This window comes from Thunnus thynnus, chromosome 2, assembly GCF_963924715.1.
Source record: "Thunnus thynnus chromosome 2, fThuThy2.1, whole genome shotgun sequence".
In the NCBI taxonomy this organism is placed as follows: domain Eukaryota; kingdom Metazoa; phylum Chordata; class Actinopteri; order Scombriformes; family Scombridae; genus Thunnus; species Thunnus thynnus.
This window is the reverse complement of record NC_089518.1, coordinates 15,739,575-15,753,142: the sequence shown is the minus strand read 5'-3', so window position 1 is coordinate 15,753,142 and position 13,568 is coordinate 15,739,575. Positions and strand designations below refer to the sequence as shown.

The following is a 13,568-nucleotide window of genomic DNA, read 5'->3' as shown; positions in this document are numbered from 1 at the left end:
ACTTCCAAACTATTAGTGATGCTATTCAGATTCAGTTTTTCAATACAATTATTCAAGTTAAACAATACAAGTTCAAATTATGCAATTCCAATTCAGTTTTTTCCCAGCCAGGGACCCTTGTGGCATACCACACACTCATCTCTCCTCTCCCCTGGCCCCTGGCCTACCACCACCCAATTTGTATCATACAATTTAAAACATACGTCAAGGTGAGGAGGAGTCCAGGAGTCCTAGTAACCTGTACTCTTGCAGTTTTGCTACAGTATCTTTACACCACAATGTAAGTAAGACTTGCACACTGCGATGTCATCCTTGACATACATGTACTAAACTATGAATTAATGTTCCCCTTCTCATAATGTCACATAAACTAAGCTAAACTTACAAAGCGCAGGACAGGCAGGAAACCTACATGTGGTAACTGTGGTCTGTATACGTGGCTACATAATAATATAGAAATGTACAAGGAAGTAAAAGGCAAAGCAAGACAAGGGAAGAGAAATAATCAAAAACATTTTTTAAACACTGCATAAGATTTCTATACATCCCATGACAAAAAAAAATCCATAAAATTGGTACCCCAGACTCCTGAAAAATGGCCTTGGTGACAGTTTATGAGGAGATGAGTATCTAGTTCGATAGGAATGGATGTGAATTTGTTTGAATTTGGAAATAACACACAACACAAGAAAAAACAAATGAGGTGCCCATTGAACAGGTTGCAGTGCTCACATGAAACAGGAAAAATTGTTTAAAATGTAATAATAGATGTACTATACTTTATTACAAAATAAGTAGAAGGTGTAGATCACACTACAATAACATGTAACAGAATAATGTGTTTATTCCAGTCATCTCTCTATGTAAAGCAAAGAATCTGTTTGCATGTGTCTGTTTGTCCTTTGCATGTCTCAAGAACCTTTCATCCAGTCTACTTCATACCTGGCAGGTGGAAGTGCAGTGTTGAGTGTGAAGTTGTTTGGATGAGTTGTTCTCAAGAAATGAATAAAAAAAATCCCATAAACAACCTTGATTTGCCTCTTATTCTGCCCGTGGAGTCAATGAATGGAAATACGGACAGCGCCACTCTGCCATTGCAACCCTCAGAAGTGGGATTACATTCATAGTGTTAATGACTTGAAAAAGTTTAAGAGACTTAAACTCTACTGTTGAACTGTGTAACTTACATCAGGATGTCTCAGGCATGTTTTGAACAGACACTGTGGTTCATCTGACAAAAAAGCAAGGAATCTCTGTCTGTCTGTCTGTCTGTATGTGTGTCCATCGCATATCTGGAGAACTGTTCATCCAATCAACTTCACATTGGGCGGGTGTACTGCTGAGGACCCAAGGAAGTGCAGCGTCGAGTGGGAAGTTGTTTGGACACATGTCACATTTAATAAACGTTGAATAAACAAGTAAACAGCAAGCTGCTCAGCTCTATGTCTGAATGCAATGGGGCTGTTTGATATAAACATTGTCATATCAAAGTGGGGCGGGGCTTCTGGGCACTGACTTGCTGAGTGGGACAAAGGCTCGTGCCCCGCTCAGTTAAACTGCCCGAGAGAGAAGAACAAGCACACACAAGAGAAGAAAAACAAAGGCGGTGACAGTAAAACTAGCCAAATGGAGCACAGACATGCTTGATTGGCAGCAGAATCAACCAATGGAAGGCTGTAAACTGCTTCTATGATTCAGCCTCAGTTTAGTTTCACTGGTGAAGTATCTGTCTGGATTAAAACCATTTCATTTATTAAATCCTTATCATTTTAATTGATACGTTTGTCAATTGATACATATATATGAAGTTCTTAAGAAATAACAAACAATTGGCCTGTTTCGAACAGGCACATTTTGAACACATTTTGAACTTTGAACACTGCACTAGTATAATAATAGATGCCAGCCTGTAATCATTTGCAGAAATGCCCTTAACACATGGCTTTAAATCAATTGCGCAATTCAATTAGAAATGAAAAATAAAACTTTATTGCAACAGTCTTGTATTCCAGTTATTTATAAATACATGAAATTTACATCCATGGCATTACTTAGAAAAATATTACAATATTCAAGTGTTTCAGTTCTTGAATATTTCAAACACACTGCCATTTATACCATCAAAGAGACACCGAAAATGCTGCATGAAATGTAAAGCTTATACAATTCATTGTTGCTGTACATTGCAGCTTAGTTTATAATCATGTGAGCTGTGTCACATTATTAGCTTCTCTTTCCAGCCTTAGGCATCGCTTATAAAGGCGAACAGGAATCCCTCTTTTTCTCTCATTGCCTGAATTTCGCACTCCAGCAGTGTCTTTTTCTTCTATCTTCTTGAGTGCTTGAAGTAGGTCAGAGGCTTTAGTGAAGCCTCCACAGCAGCTAGAAAAGAAACATATTTTTAAAAATCATTAACAGAACCCAAACTAATAATCATTTCACAACACATTAGACAGGAAACTGGCACCGCTGCAACCAAAAGTTGTCTGAGAATAACATGAATAAGCTTATCAGAGCTTAAAACCTTTTTCTGCTGTGGTGTTTTTTCTTCTTTGGCAGTTTAAAGCAGTATTGAGAGACGAAATCCATCAGGAGAGAGGAGACACTACTTGGTTGTTTGAAGCTTTCAATCTGAACAGCCCAGCTGTAAAATTGACAAACAGACAAGCAGGAGTCATTTAGAACTTCACACATAGAAATAAAGGTGGGAAATAAGACAATGTAGAGAATGAAATAATATATAGTGTGACATATGAAGAGTGGTGTGTGAGTCAGAGACACAGACAAAGAAACAGAAAGACGTTCCTTATAGAAAGGACTGAGGTAGGTAGGTAATAATAGTCTTTGCATACATTTGCTGCTACAGACTGTGGTAGGAGTCACAATCCATTGTCAAATGTAAACAAAACTAAACTTTAAATTACAGCAGTGTAGCATGCTATCACTTCTAAAATGATAAGCTGACATACTGTAGGTTGCAGAGTATCAAGGCCCTGGAAGTGGTAAACCTAACTGGAATGCACCCGTCGTTAGTTATTGGTTTCACCTGCAGTGTTCCTGCTATGACATGTCTAAATGTTTGCTGTCTTCTAGGAGCAACCATACAACAACCAAGGCTAAGTAATTGAAGGAAAATTCTGTTATTTTATAATCTTGGTCCTGTTATAATAGCTTTGGCAAATATACCTACAGTACAGTTTATTATACCATTGTACTCCCTCCATTGTTGTAGAGAATGTGGACACTCTGCTGGAAACAGCTTCTTAATGATTTCAAATGGCTCCACAACAATAAGAACCCCAACACAAAAAACCCTCCTGTGTTTCATTGAAACTATCTACATGACTTCTCATTTTCTCATTTTGGAAGTAACTCAGGAATGCAAAATACACTAATAATGGATTATTTGGGTAATAACTTGATTAAAGCCATGTAAAGCTTGTATTACCTTTGCCTGATTGGACTACATAGTAAAGCTGTTTCCAGGAGTGAGTTCAATGTTACACTGAACTATTGTGGCTAAACACACAAGGCACACAAAGCAAGAAGTTATTAATTTTTCTTTCAATGTTCTGAATCTATCAAATATTTCTTTAATACCCATTTTTAAAAATATCCGTCCCTGTTCTACTGCGGTAGAGCAGAGGCCTGTCTGATTAAGTAGGATTACTTAATTATATAAAAAACTTGTAATTTAAATTCAAATTTCCTGCATTTCTATACCACCTAACCTGAAATAAGTCTAGAAATAAGTCTAGAAACAGCCACCTGCACTAGTCGAGATTAGTTAGATTGGACAGGACAGGAAATGATTATTAGAAGAATGGCTATTTTATATTTGACTTGATATTCATAAAAACATTATGTAGTCTAAAATGTTAGTAGTTGCAGGCTACTAAGCCATCTGCAAGGTTAAACTTGTATAATTAAACCTGGTAAAACAATGTTAAACCTGAAGGTTGCTATTCTCAATACTCGCAAGGCCGTCCTCAAAGTCTCACAACTGCAATAAAGTGCAATGAAATGGTCTCACAACAACTATCTATTTCCAATCCCACACACAGGTTCTAGTGGAAGCTATTAGTACCATTAGCTGATGTAGTTGTAATGTTGCTGCCCCTTAGAGTAAACTTGCAGCTCTCATTTATCCTGTATGAGAAAATGAGAGAATAATCATAATAATGAAAGCACAGCGCAGAGCAGCCGGATGAGAGATCAGTACACGGAGCGATGTGTCATCATATTTAAAAATAATTCCATTCAAAGTCAGACTGAAACTGAAACTGAAGCAAAGTATTCGGCAGAAGTCTGTACAACTTGACTGTTAATTCAGACACTTTGACGCTGTGAGGAAAAGCTCCACTCTGTCTGTCTGTCTCTCTCTTGCGACAGGTTGGACTGAGCCAACTCAAAGTGGTCTGAAAACGACAGATCTTTTTATTCCTTTTTTTTGTCAGTTGCTGAAAATAGAAAAATGATCATTGATATAGGCTGCTTAAATATAATCACCTGATTGAGGGGACTGTATGATGATAAGTTTATTTTTACAAAGACAAAAAGTTGTGTAGCAAAGAGTTATGTAAGAGTTATGTTACCGGCTGGTGCAATCACAGTGGTAGGCAGTCTTTGTCTCCATGTTTTGTAGATCATACTTCTTCTCCAAAGGAGGGATTTTGTATTTACATTCATCCAGATATTTGAGGCTTTCACACAGGAGCTGATTGTCTGCAGGACCAAGAATAAACACAAATAATCTTAATGTATATTTCTTAAACTGAGCAATTAAGTTGCTTACTGATGTTGTTCTGCTCTACAAAAGCTTAACACTTTTTACTTTCTGAATCTTTTAGTAAGTTATCATCGGTGGTGTTATCAGCATTCTGTCTCACCTGCAGGGGGCAGAGCTAGATAGCTCAGTAGCTCGAGGTCAATGAAAAAATTAATACCCTGAGCGACTTTAGTAATCCCACTGGAATTTTTGTGAGGTCTTTTAAGTTGTGGGCCCTTACCACCACATTTCCTCCTTCTAGCAGCATTATTGCTTATCTGGCAATATTAATTAATGTAATAAATACATAGTTTAGTGCTCATAGTGCTCAATCACTTATAAAATGTTGGACTCTCAAATTCAAATGATAAATGTCATTGGGACAAATTCAAACATTATCAGCTCAAAATGTTACCAGCAGGTTGACAGGTGACCCTCACTGATTTTACTGAGTGTTTGGTTGATGGTCAGATCCTGACTTCATTTTAGCTCATTTATACTGAAGTGAAGCATTGATGGTTTTAGCAGTAATGCACCTCATTGATTATCGACTCATGACGATCCCTGGTATCATCATAATTACTTGCAATTTATGCTGCACTCCAAAAGGCCCCATGCGATGGGATCAACAGCTGCCTACACTCACCTGTCATATTATGTAATGCATTATTTTCTCTCATGTTTCTCTGTGCATGGATGCTTTGGGCTATGGTTTTACCCACAGGCTCCTGGCGTGTGTTAGTCCACAGGAGATGGGAATCCTTGCCATCCTTATGAAAAGAGGTTGCTGTCTTTAGTTTTGTTGTGACGGACGTTGCAGAAGTAGCTGTAGTCCAGAGTCCTTTCAAGGTGTCTTGTTTGTGTGATTCTGTTGTCTTACTTAGCGTCACTTTGACAGTCAATCCATTTGTAGCTGTTGAGGGTCTAACAGTTGTTTTTTGTTCCTGACAATGTTTACAATGAGGCCGAAAAATGTCTCCTTTTGCATGCATCCTGGATCCACAGCAACAACTTTTCTTTGGAGTTTTTTTGTGTCTTTTGATGGTTTTGGCTGCAGCTGTGATGGATGTTGGTAAGTGTTGTCGAAGTGCTGGCCTCTGTGTCAAAGCTAGGGTGCTTTGTGTTGTGGATGTTGTTTGGCGAGGGGAGTTTGTGGTCGCTTGTGATAGAAATTGGGTTTTCTGTGTGCAGTAAGGTGACAGGCCTTTTCTGGTCCTCTTCTTCTTTACAATTCTTTTCTTATTTAATACCAATGTGCTACTTTTAGAAGTGTTCATAAGACCTGCTTTCATTGAAGGAGTAGTTGTGTCAGCCCTTTGGGATGGTGGTACCGTAGACAGTTTCTGGCGTCTGTTACATCCTTTCCCCTTTGTCCTTCGGCGGTAGAAAGTGTCTCCTCTGGGTGGATCTCTGGATTTACATCTATGTTCACCTTTAGGTGACTTTCTGTGCAGAATAATCTCAGGGCTTTCAGTGACATGCTGCCTCTTACTACTTGTTGACATGTTGCTATCAGTGTTGTCTCCATATTCGCTTGTAACATGAGTGGTGTCATAAGGAAGAGGGTTTTTGAAGACAGCATATGGAGCCTCTTTGGCTACCTTGCACCTGTAAAGACAACAAAAATGCATGTTAAAATCCAGTCATGGGAAGAGAAAACCTCAAGAGCAGTTTATGCTGTATTTTTAATTTATACTGGCCACATTCCTAGCATATTCATCCAATTAAGAAAAGGTAAACTTCCTGTCATTTCAAGCACATTATATGGTATTTTCCTTGGAAGGTAATTACAGTAATGCAGTGGAAATTCAAGAATCACTTACTCACACACAAATCTTAAATTATAGTTATTATGGTAGACTTTGTCAGTACAGTGTCATTAATGCTGGAAAAACCAGCTCAGCAGTAATCACTTGTTGTTTATAAGACCATTTGTTTGATAGATAAAGTTGTGGAAACACAGCAGAGGTGTGACACAGTTTCATGTTTATGTCGGGTTTGGCAGAGCATCAGGCATGTTATTACAAGACAGACTCTTCAGTTGAACTGCAGGGGCACATCTGCTGCCATATAACAATAAATGTACTGTTCCACTGAATAAGTTTTGTGAAGCTGCACTTACTTTTATATTCTACATAGGTGGTCTAATGATATGCAGTTAAAACAAGCAGCAGTTTTCAATATGTCCCTTACATTCCCCACCAGTACATCTTAGTGCATCGCTTTTGTTTTTTGAGCTCAAAGCAGGGAACCCGCAGGATGTTGAAGAAGCTGTAGCCCACCATACTGGAAATGGTATCATTCACACCAAGAAGGCACTGTCGAAACCTGGTGAAGGGCAGAGAAACATGAAACCAAGGTTTTAAAAGTACAAGACAGTCCAGTCAAAATGAACATACATGGCATGTAAATATCCTTAAATCCCGCTTCATTTTGTCTACACCTTTCAGGTAGTCCAGTTTTTAAATGGCTGATAACCTTTCAGCAGGAAGGAGAACTCTTAAAATGTGTGTCACTTACTTACAGATGAACACCAAGAGTTAGAGGATAAATATACTAAACATGCACCTGTCAGCACTAGATGTGAAATGTGAATAAAACATACATCTCTGCAGGTTTAAATAATAGATTGTGAAGGAGGAATGTAATGCTCCCACCCAGTAAACACAAAAATAACGAGCAACGTGTTCACTCTTGACATCATAAGTTTTTTCCAGAGGGCTGATTGCAGGGATGTATTTATTACTCCTGGATGAATAGTGATATCATATAGTCCCAGGTTCTTAAATCGGTTGACATTCATTGGCATATTGATAAAATTATATGATATGAGGTATGTAACACACTGACAACCACACCAACCCCAGATGACTTCAGCCTGAGAGGAGGTCTGTCCTTTCTTGACCATTCTAACCAGGGCAGTGAAACTAAATGTCAGGAGTGGGGGGGCGTGAGGGGGGACGCTCACCTTTGGTCACAGTCACAGTGTGAGACGGTGAAGAGGTTGGAGTTGAAGACTCCATAATTCACTGTAAAAACTGGGATGATATGCAGGCAGTGGTCGTGCTCACGGCAGCATCTATCAGCACTCTCAAACATGCCTGATGAGCAAAAGAACAAGACGTCAATCAATTACGTAGCGAAGGACACTTAACATGCAGCCAAGTCTGCGAGCAGAGATCACTTACCTGATTTAAAATCGTAAAGCTGCTGACTGCTGACAGATCGTAAAACCAAGATTTTTAATTTAAAGAACCTGCTGAGCACATCTTTTTTTTTCTATGTGACTACTTTATAAAAAATGTCCTGAAGACTTTCAATTTATTTTCCTCTTAATGCAAGTTCAATTTCATTCTTATTTCTCTTGACATTGTGTTTATTACATCTTATATTCAATTACATTCAAAAATTTTTAATTTTAATTAAACCTGAATTTGTCCTAACACACTAACACTGTAGATCGGCAACGATTAGTCGATTAATCGTTGGACAGAAGATTAATCTGCAACTATTTTAATTATCAAATAATCATTTAAGTCATTTTTTAAACAAAAATGCCCAAAAAATGCTGATTTCAGCTTTTCATTTTATTATCATTCAATGCTTTTCTTTTTGAGACTGTGACCTTGGACTGTGAGGAGCTATAACAGATATTTTTCATGATTTGGCATTTTATAAATGATAGCGATTAATCAATTAATTGAGTAAATCATCTATAGATTAATATATAATGAAAACAATCATTCATTGCAGCCCTATAGTTAACTAGCATACTTTTTACATCAAAATTATCAACCTAAACTGACATCTCTTCAGCCCAGTTCAATTTGATAAAAAAACTATTGTCACACAGGTGCACAAATATACGAGGAAACATTTATTCACATCATGTTTCATCTCACTAATGACTTATTTATCTGTAGAGAGTTTATAGTTACATTTTTTAAATTTCCTATGACTCTTTGAAAATGGATCAGTTATGGTATTTTATCTCCAATAAAACACCAGCGATATTCATGTAATATGTGTACATAGTGACTTCGATCTTTATGATATTGTATAGCAAATGTATAATAAACACTGTATACCTATAATAATTGTATTTCCTGATAACATTCTAGAAAGTGCTGCTTTTTGTGAGGTGAGAGCTGATGAGTCCTGGAGCAAATAACTGGAGAGAGGGCCCCTAACATTCCCTGAAGGTTTGTATTTAACATACTTTCAGAAGCCCCTGACATCTCAGCACTATGTAATTTAGAAGTGTAACTGTGAGATTTGTATCAGTTACACATTTCTCATATCTCTCCTCTGATCTGACCACTGAGGTTTACCTCTCCTCCTACATGCACATAATGAAAAAAAAAGGTACAAAAAGAACAGTTCATCATCCTCACCTAACTGTTCGTATCGCACAGCTTTGCTTCCAGTGCCGCACCACAGTGTCCCTGGGAAAGTCCAGGCGCGTTTTCTTCGACTTTTTCTCTCCTCCCGTCCATCTCTTCTTGTGCGCCTGGTGATCTTTGGCGCACTGGAATTCAGCGCGCAGGGTGCATCCAGAGCCAGCAACATGCTGACATTAATAAAACGCTGGGTGATTTCCTGACTGCTTCTGTTACAAAGGGTACTATAGCTTTCCATGACGAGTGGATTGAAATTTATTTCGCATGTTACCAGTCGCATATCTTCGGACCACAGGGTGACGTACAGGGAGCGCGCACCGGCCGTGTCCTCTCTCAGAAAAGTGATGCGCGTTTGTCCGTCCTCTGCGGGATTTGATCTGACACAAGAGTGACCGGATCCGATCACATCTTGTGCTTCTGACCTACTGAGCAATGATAAGACAAAAGCAAGTTGAAGTAGGTCTAAACATTTGTTTTGCATGTCAGTGTAAATTCGGTTTAGGCTTTAGTCCTGTTTAGAGAAGAACTGCAGCAAGAGTGTATTTTGTGCACCGACCGGCGTGTAAAGGCGTCTCTGCATGTGTGTCTCCCGCTTTGAGTTGAGAGGGTTTTATTATTGGACAGAAGATGTGGAGGCTCGGCAGAAACATGACACTCCTCACTCTTCCTGTGTGTGTGTGTGTGTGTGTGTATGTGTATGTGTGTATGTGTGTGTGTGTGTGTGTGTGTGTGTATGGTCTGATTAGACAGGGTTTACACTTGCATATAAATTTGCATCTAGACAAGAACGTCATTTGCAAGGAACCTGGAAGTTACAAACCAGCTTTAAACACCATAATCAAGGCCCACAATTCCCAGGGATGATTACACAGCGAACAGGGGACGTCCCCTGGACATTCAGGGGACTATGTGGTTAATAGACCAGCTAGAGGACATCCAGGACGAAAGCTGCAGTGTTGTCCTAACATTTAGGAGTTAGCAGCAAGAATAACAGGACAAAAATGCACACTAAGGCAGTGGTTCTCCTAAACTGATAGGATTTTTGGTTTTAGATGTTTTATTACAGAAAGTGTATGAAACTCATGAACAAAATAGTCAAACATTCTGTCATTGTATTACTTATGGATGGAAGTATAGTAAAAAATAAATTATTCCCCTTTTTTCTGAGGACCCCCTAGAACCCCCTCAGGGACCCTTAGGGGGTCCTGGACCGCACTTTGACAACCAATGTGGTATGTAGATGCTTTGACTCAATGGTTTATTTAAAGATACTTGGATTAAAACATAAAGGCTAGTCATTACAGCCTAGAAGGGATTTTATAAAGATGATTGGTGCAATAATGGCACTAACCAGATTAATAACATTAATAGATACATAAGGACTCATACTACTTTCTACATCATATCTTACTTTTTTCAGTCACTATTTTTGCTCATCTAATCACCATTGTCTAATCCACTGGTCAAATACTCTACAGTATATTCTGCTGCCCTTTCATCTGACTTCATCTTATGTGAAAATCTCCACAAAGGCATTGCTTGACCCCAATAAGTTGTTAATCACAGCAGGCTTTTCAGTTTCCATTAGATTTTATTGATCTGTGTAAACTCTCTGCAAAATCTTTACATGCAAAGTTATTTGCAAACATACATATTTCCAGTGCATGCACTATCTATGTACAAATACAGATAAACCAGGAAACATTCCACTGAACTGGCAGAATCAAGTAGAAGACAGCTATGGGTTTTGCTCAGAAGCCTGTTATTAAAAAAAAATACTGAATATAATTTATGTATGATGCTACTAATGGATGTTTGATTCCTCTTTTTTTCTCTTCTCCTTTTCTTCTTTTTTTCCCCCTCTCTTTTTCTTCTCATCTCTTAGAAGCTAAGGAACTAGCCCAGTTTGGGACTCTGCGGGACTGAGACAGTGCCAGATGCCTCCCATCGTAAAGCGTTCCTTGAAAAAAAGAAAAATTCCGCCTGAAAACACGTCCAACAGGGCACAAATTCCACCTTTACGTCACCTGTCCAAGCAAGTCATTCTGTCATTCTAATGCACCAGGCTGTAATTGGCTCATTACTCCCCCTCAGAAGTTGTAGGGGCATAAAACTCCCACTGCAACAGTCATAGAGGGTGTTTGACCCCATTCGAAAACAAACATGGACAAGCAACACAACGGCGAGATTCATACTCTATCTGAAGTGTTTCCAAGCACAATGTTTCCATTTTAGACAAGAGAAGACTTCAAGGATGAAGACTAAACAGTTGGTTTGGCATATGTAGGCCTGTGTCCCGTTAACTACCCACCTCAGATAAAGAGCAACCCGTAATTGCTTCCACTAAAATATAACAAAAAAGAAAGAGAAAAGAAAAATAAAACAAACCAAAAAAAACCTGATAGGTGTTGGAATCACTGCCACATGGGGCCAGAGTGGCTGTGCAGAGAAAATAAGACACTGGAGAGAATTGAATGTGTGTTTACAGAAAGTGGCATTCAAAGTAAATTAATTTTATCTCAATGTCTGCTACTTGTAGAGTTGGATAAAGTCTTGTTGATGTGCTCAGTTGATATCAGATTATCAGCCTATATCCTGTGGATGCTATCAGACCAGTTTATTCAGATTACACCATAGTCACCATAGTCATGCAGAATATGGCCTTTTGTATATAAAGTATTGACAGGAATGTTATGGGGAAGAAGTGTAAACATTAATGGAATTACAATAGCGTTAATTTCTTACAAAGTACATATATCTTGAACCACAAGACATTTCATGCATAGGATTTTTTGTTTTTGTCTTTGTTTTTGGAATAACTTGCAAACAGCTTTATAAATTGAGGTCATTCCACTTGTTAAGGTGTGCTTTCCTTGGTTTGCTGTGATTAGTGAACAAACACACACTAAAGCCTTGAATGATTGGGGGCGTGGCAGAAGGGGAAAGGGGGGGCCCTGCTTTGTGCAAAGGGTATGTTAAGGTAAAAGCAGGCCACGACTGCCCCAGGCACACGAGAGTCACGAGCACAGTGCATGCAAGTAAAGCTGCACATACTTATGACAAAACCTGTTCCACCTTCTCTCCCTGTTAAGTACAGCAGGCAAATTTTGTTAGGGAAACCTGTAAGAAACCTGACCGTGTGCGTTCAGTGTAAAAACTGCCATAGAAAACCTCTGAGGTGTCAGAGTGAACCGCGAGCTTCAGAAGAGCAGAGGTGAGGAGGAAATTCCTTTTTTTTCCTGCCAATTCTCATCACAACTAAGAAATAAACTGAAAAAATAAACATTGCGTTCACTTTTTCAGCTTCTCTAATCACACACTTAATACTTCCCACAAACTCAAAATTTCACAGCTTAAATAACCATACATAAAAACTCCCCATGTTTAACTAGGTGTGCTATAATTTTAAATCACAAATTAACAGCAACTGATGAAAGAGTCATCTAGCTCCTGCTCCACTTATTTACGAATCATCTTATAGGCCTATTATCAGCTTTCTGTTATTTCTATCCTAACCTGAGCAACATATCAGTATGTAAACATTTCTTCATGGAAATATACAACATGTTCAAGACAGTGGGCACAGCTGGAATATTTGAAAGGTGCAGCTGCATGTACTCTTATGTCTGTGGCTTGGCATGCGTATACAGTTCAAGTGTTACACTACAGCGTGACGTAATCACACGAGAAATCAAAAAATAATACCCTGACAGTCTAATGAATTTCAGGCATGAGCTCAATCGAGGCTTTTGGGAGCTTGAATGACGGTTGCAACCTCGGATGCCATAACATATTGCTTTTCTTGTTCTGCGCCAGTGCAATTTCAAACTTCATTTTTCTTTTGCGAGGAATGCGTCAGGTTCAGCACACTGTATAACATCACTGACAGGCATGATGGTCTGTGCAGCTGTTCATTAACAGATGTCCTGGTTAGATTAATGAAATCGCTAATTCATTTATGCCATGAGTTGTCCCAGAGGCAGATTAAGTATCAGCACAGGCAGAGAAATTGTTAATAAGAAGACAGGAAAGAAGAATATACTACATCAGAGGAAAGGAGGCGTGAAAGCAGTGCCTGTTTGATCGTCTGGTAGTGAAAGAATATTTTAAAAACAATAAAATGGAAAAAAAAGTGCTTTAGGAGATGAATGCTAACCAAGTAGGGAGTTTTAGCTCATGCTATATCAAGGGGGGGGCAAGTGGTTAATCACTAGCGACATGATTCTCGTTCATCAAGGTGTGCCAGCGCTCAATCTTCTTGTCCTTATTCTTCAAACACTCATACCAGTGCTTCAGCCTTTCTCCTTTGGCAGTAATCCCCAGTTGACACCCACCTGTCAAAAAGGAGGGGAGGTGTGAAAGGTGTTAACCAGGTCTTGGAACAGGTGAGAATTTTTTTT

General features: G+C 38.8%; 2 protein-coding genes and 1 long non-coding RNA gene across 6 annotated transcripts in view; 1 reads left to right on the top strand and 2 right to left on the bottom strand.

The window, feature by feature from the left end:
* Positions 1-1,999: 1,999 nt before the first annotated feature.
* Positions 2,000-9,735, bottom strand: LOC137194198 (uncharacterized). Its single transcript, XM_067605848.1, has 7 exons — positions 9,163-9,735; positions 7,737-7,869; positions 6,962-7,096; positions 5,415-6,376; positions 4,596-4,725; positions 2,525-2,644; positions 2,000-2,382 (listed from the first exon to the last, which is right to left on the bottom strand). Exons 1-7 carry the CDS (start codon positions 9,647-9,649, stop codon positions 2,202-2,204), a joined length of 2,148 nt encoding a protein of 715 aa, XP_067461949.1. The 5' UTR covers positions 9,650-9,735; the 3' UTR covers positions 2,000-2,201.
* LOC137194239 (uncharacterized) lies at positions 3,021-11,142 on the top strand. Its single transcript, XR_010930943.1, has 3 exons — positions 3,021-3,120; positions 8,890-8,970; positions 11,054-11,142. It is a non-coding gene; the product is annotated as an uncharacterized lncRNA (long non-coding RNA).
* LOC137194205 (rabphilin-3A-like) overlaps positions 10,740-13,568 on the bottom strand; it is a 38,444-nt gene continuing 35,615 nt past the window's right edge. For all 4 annotated transcript variants that reach the window (XM_067605871.1, XM_067605889.1, XM_067605861.1 and 1 more), the window contains one exon: positions 10,740-13,502. In XM_067605871.1, coding sequence (XP_067461972.1) covers positions 13,372-13,502 — 131 coding nt within the window. In that variant the 3' untranslated portion in view covers positions 10,740-13,371. The remainder of the gene's footprint in view (positions 13,503-13,568) is intronic.

What these genes read in the sequence shown, in the direction of transcription:
- LOC137194198 (XM_067605848.1), bottom strand. Translation starts at nt 9,649, where the DNA reads ATGCAAAACAAATGTTTAGACCTACTTCAACTTGCTTTTGTCTTATCA. An exon ending in TGTGCGATACGAACAGTTAG is followed by an intron (nt 7,870 to 9,162) that starts GTGAGGATGATG and finishes TTTGCTCATCAG; the next exon opens with GCATGTTTGAGAGTGCTGAT. An exon ending in AAACACCACAGCAGAAAAAG is followed by an intron (nt 2,383 to 2,524) that starts GTTTTAAGCTCT and finishes TTTCTTTTCTAG; the next exon opens with CTGCTGTGGAGGCTTCACTA.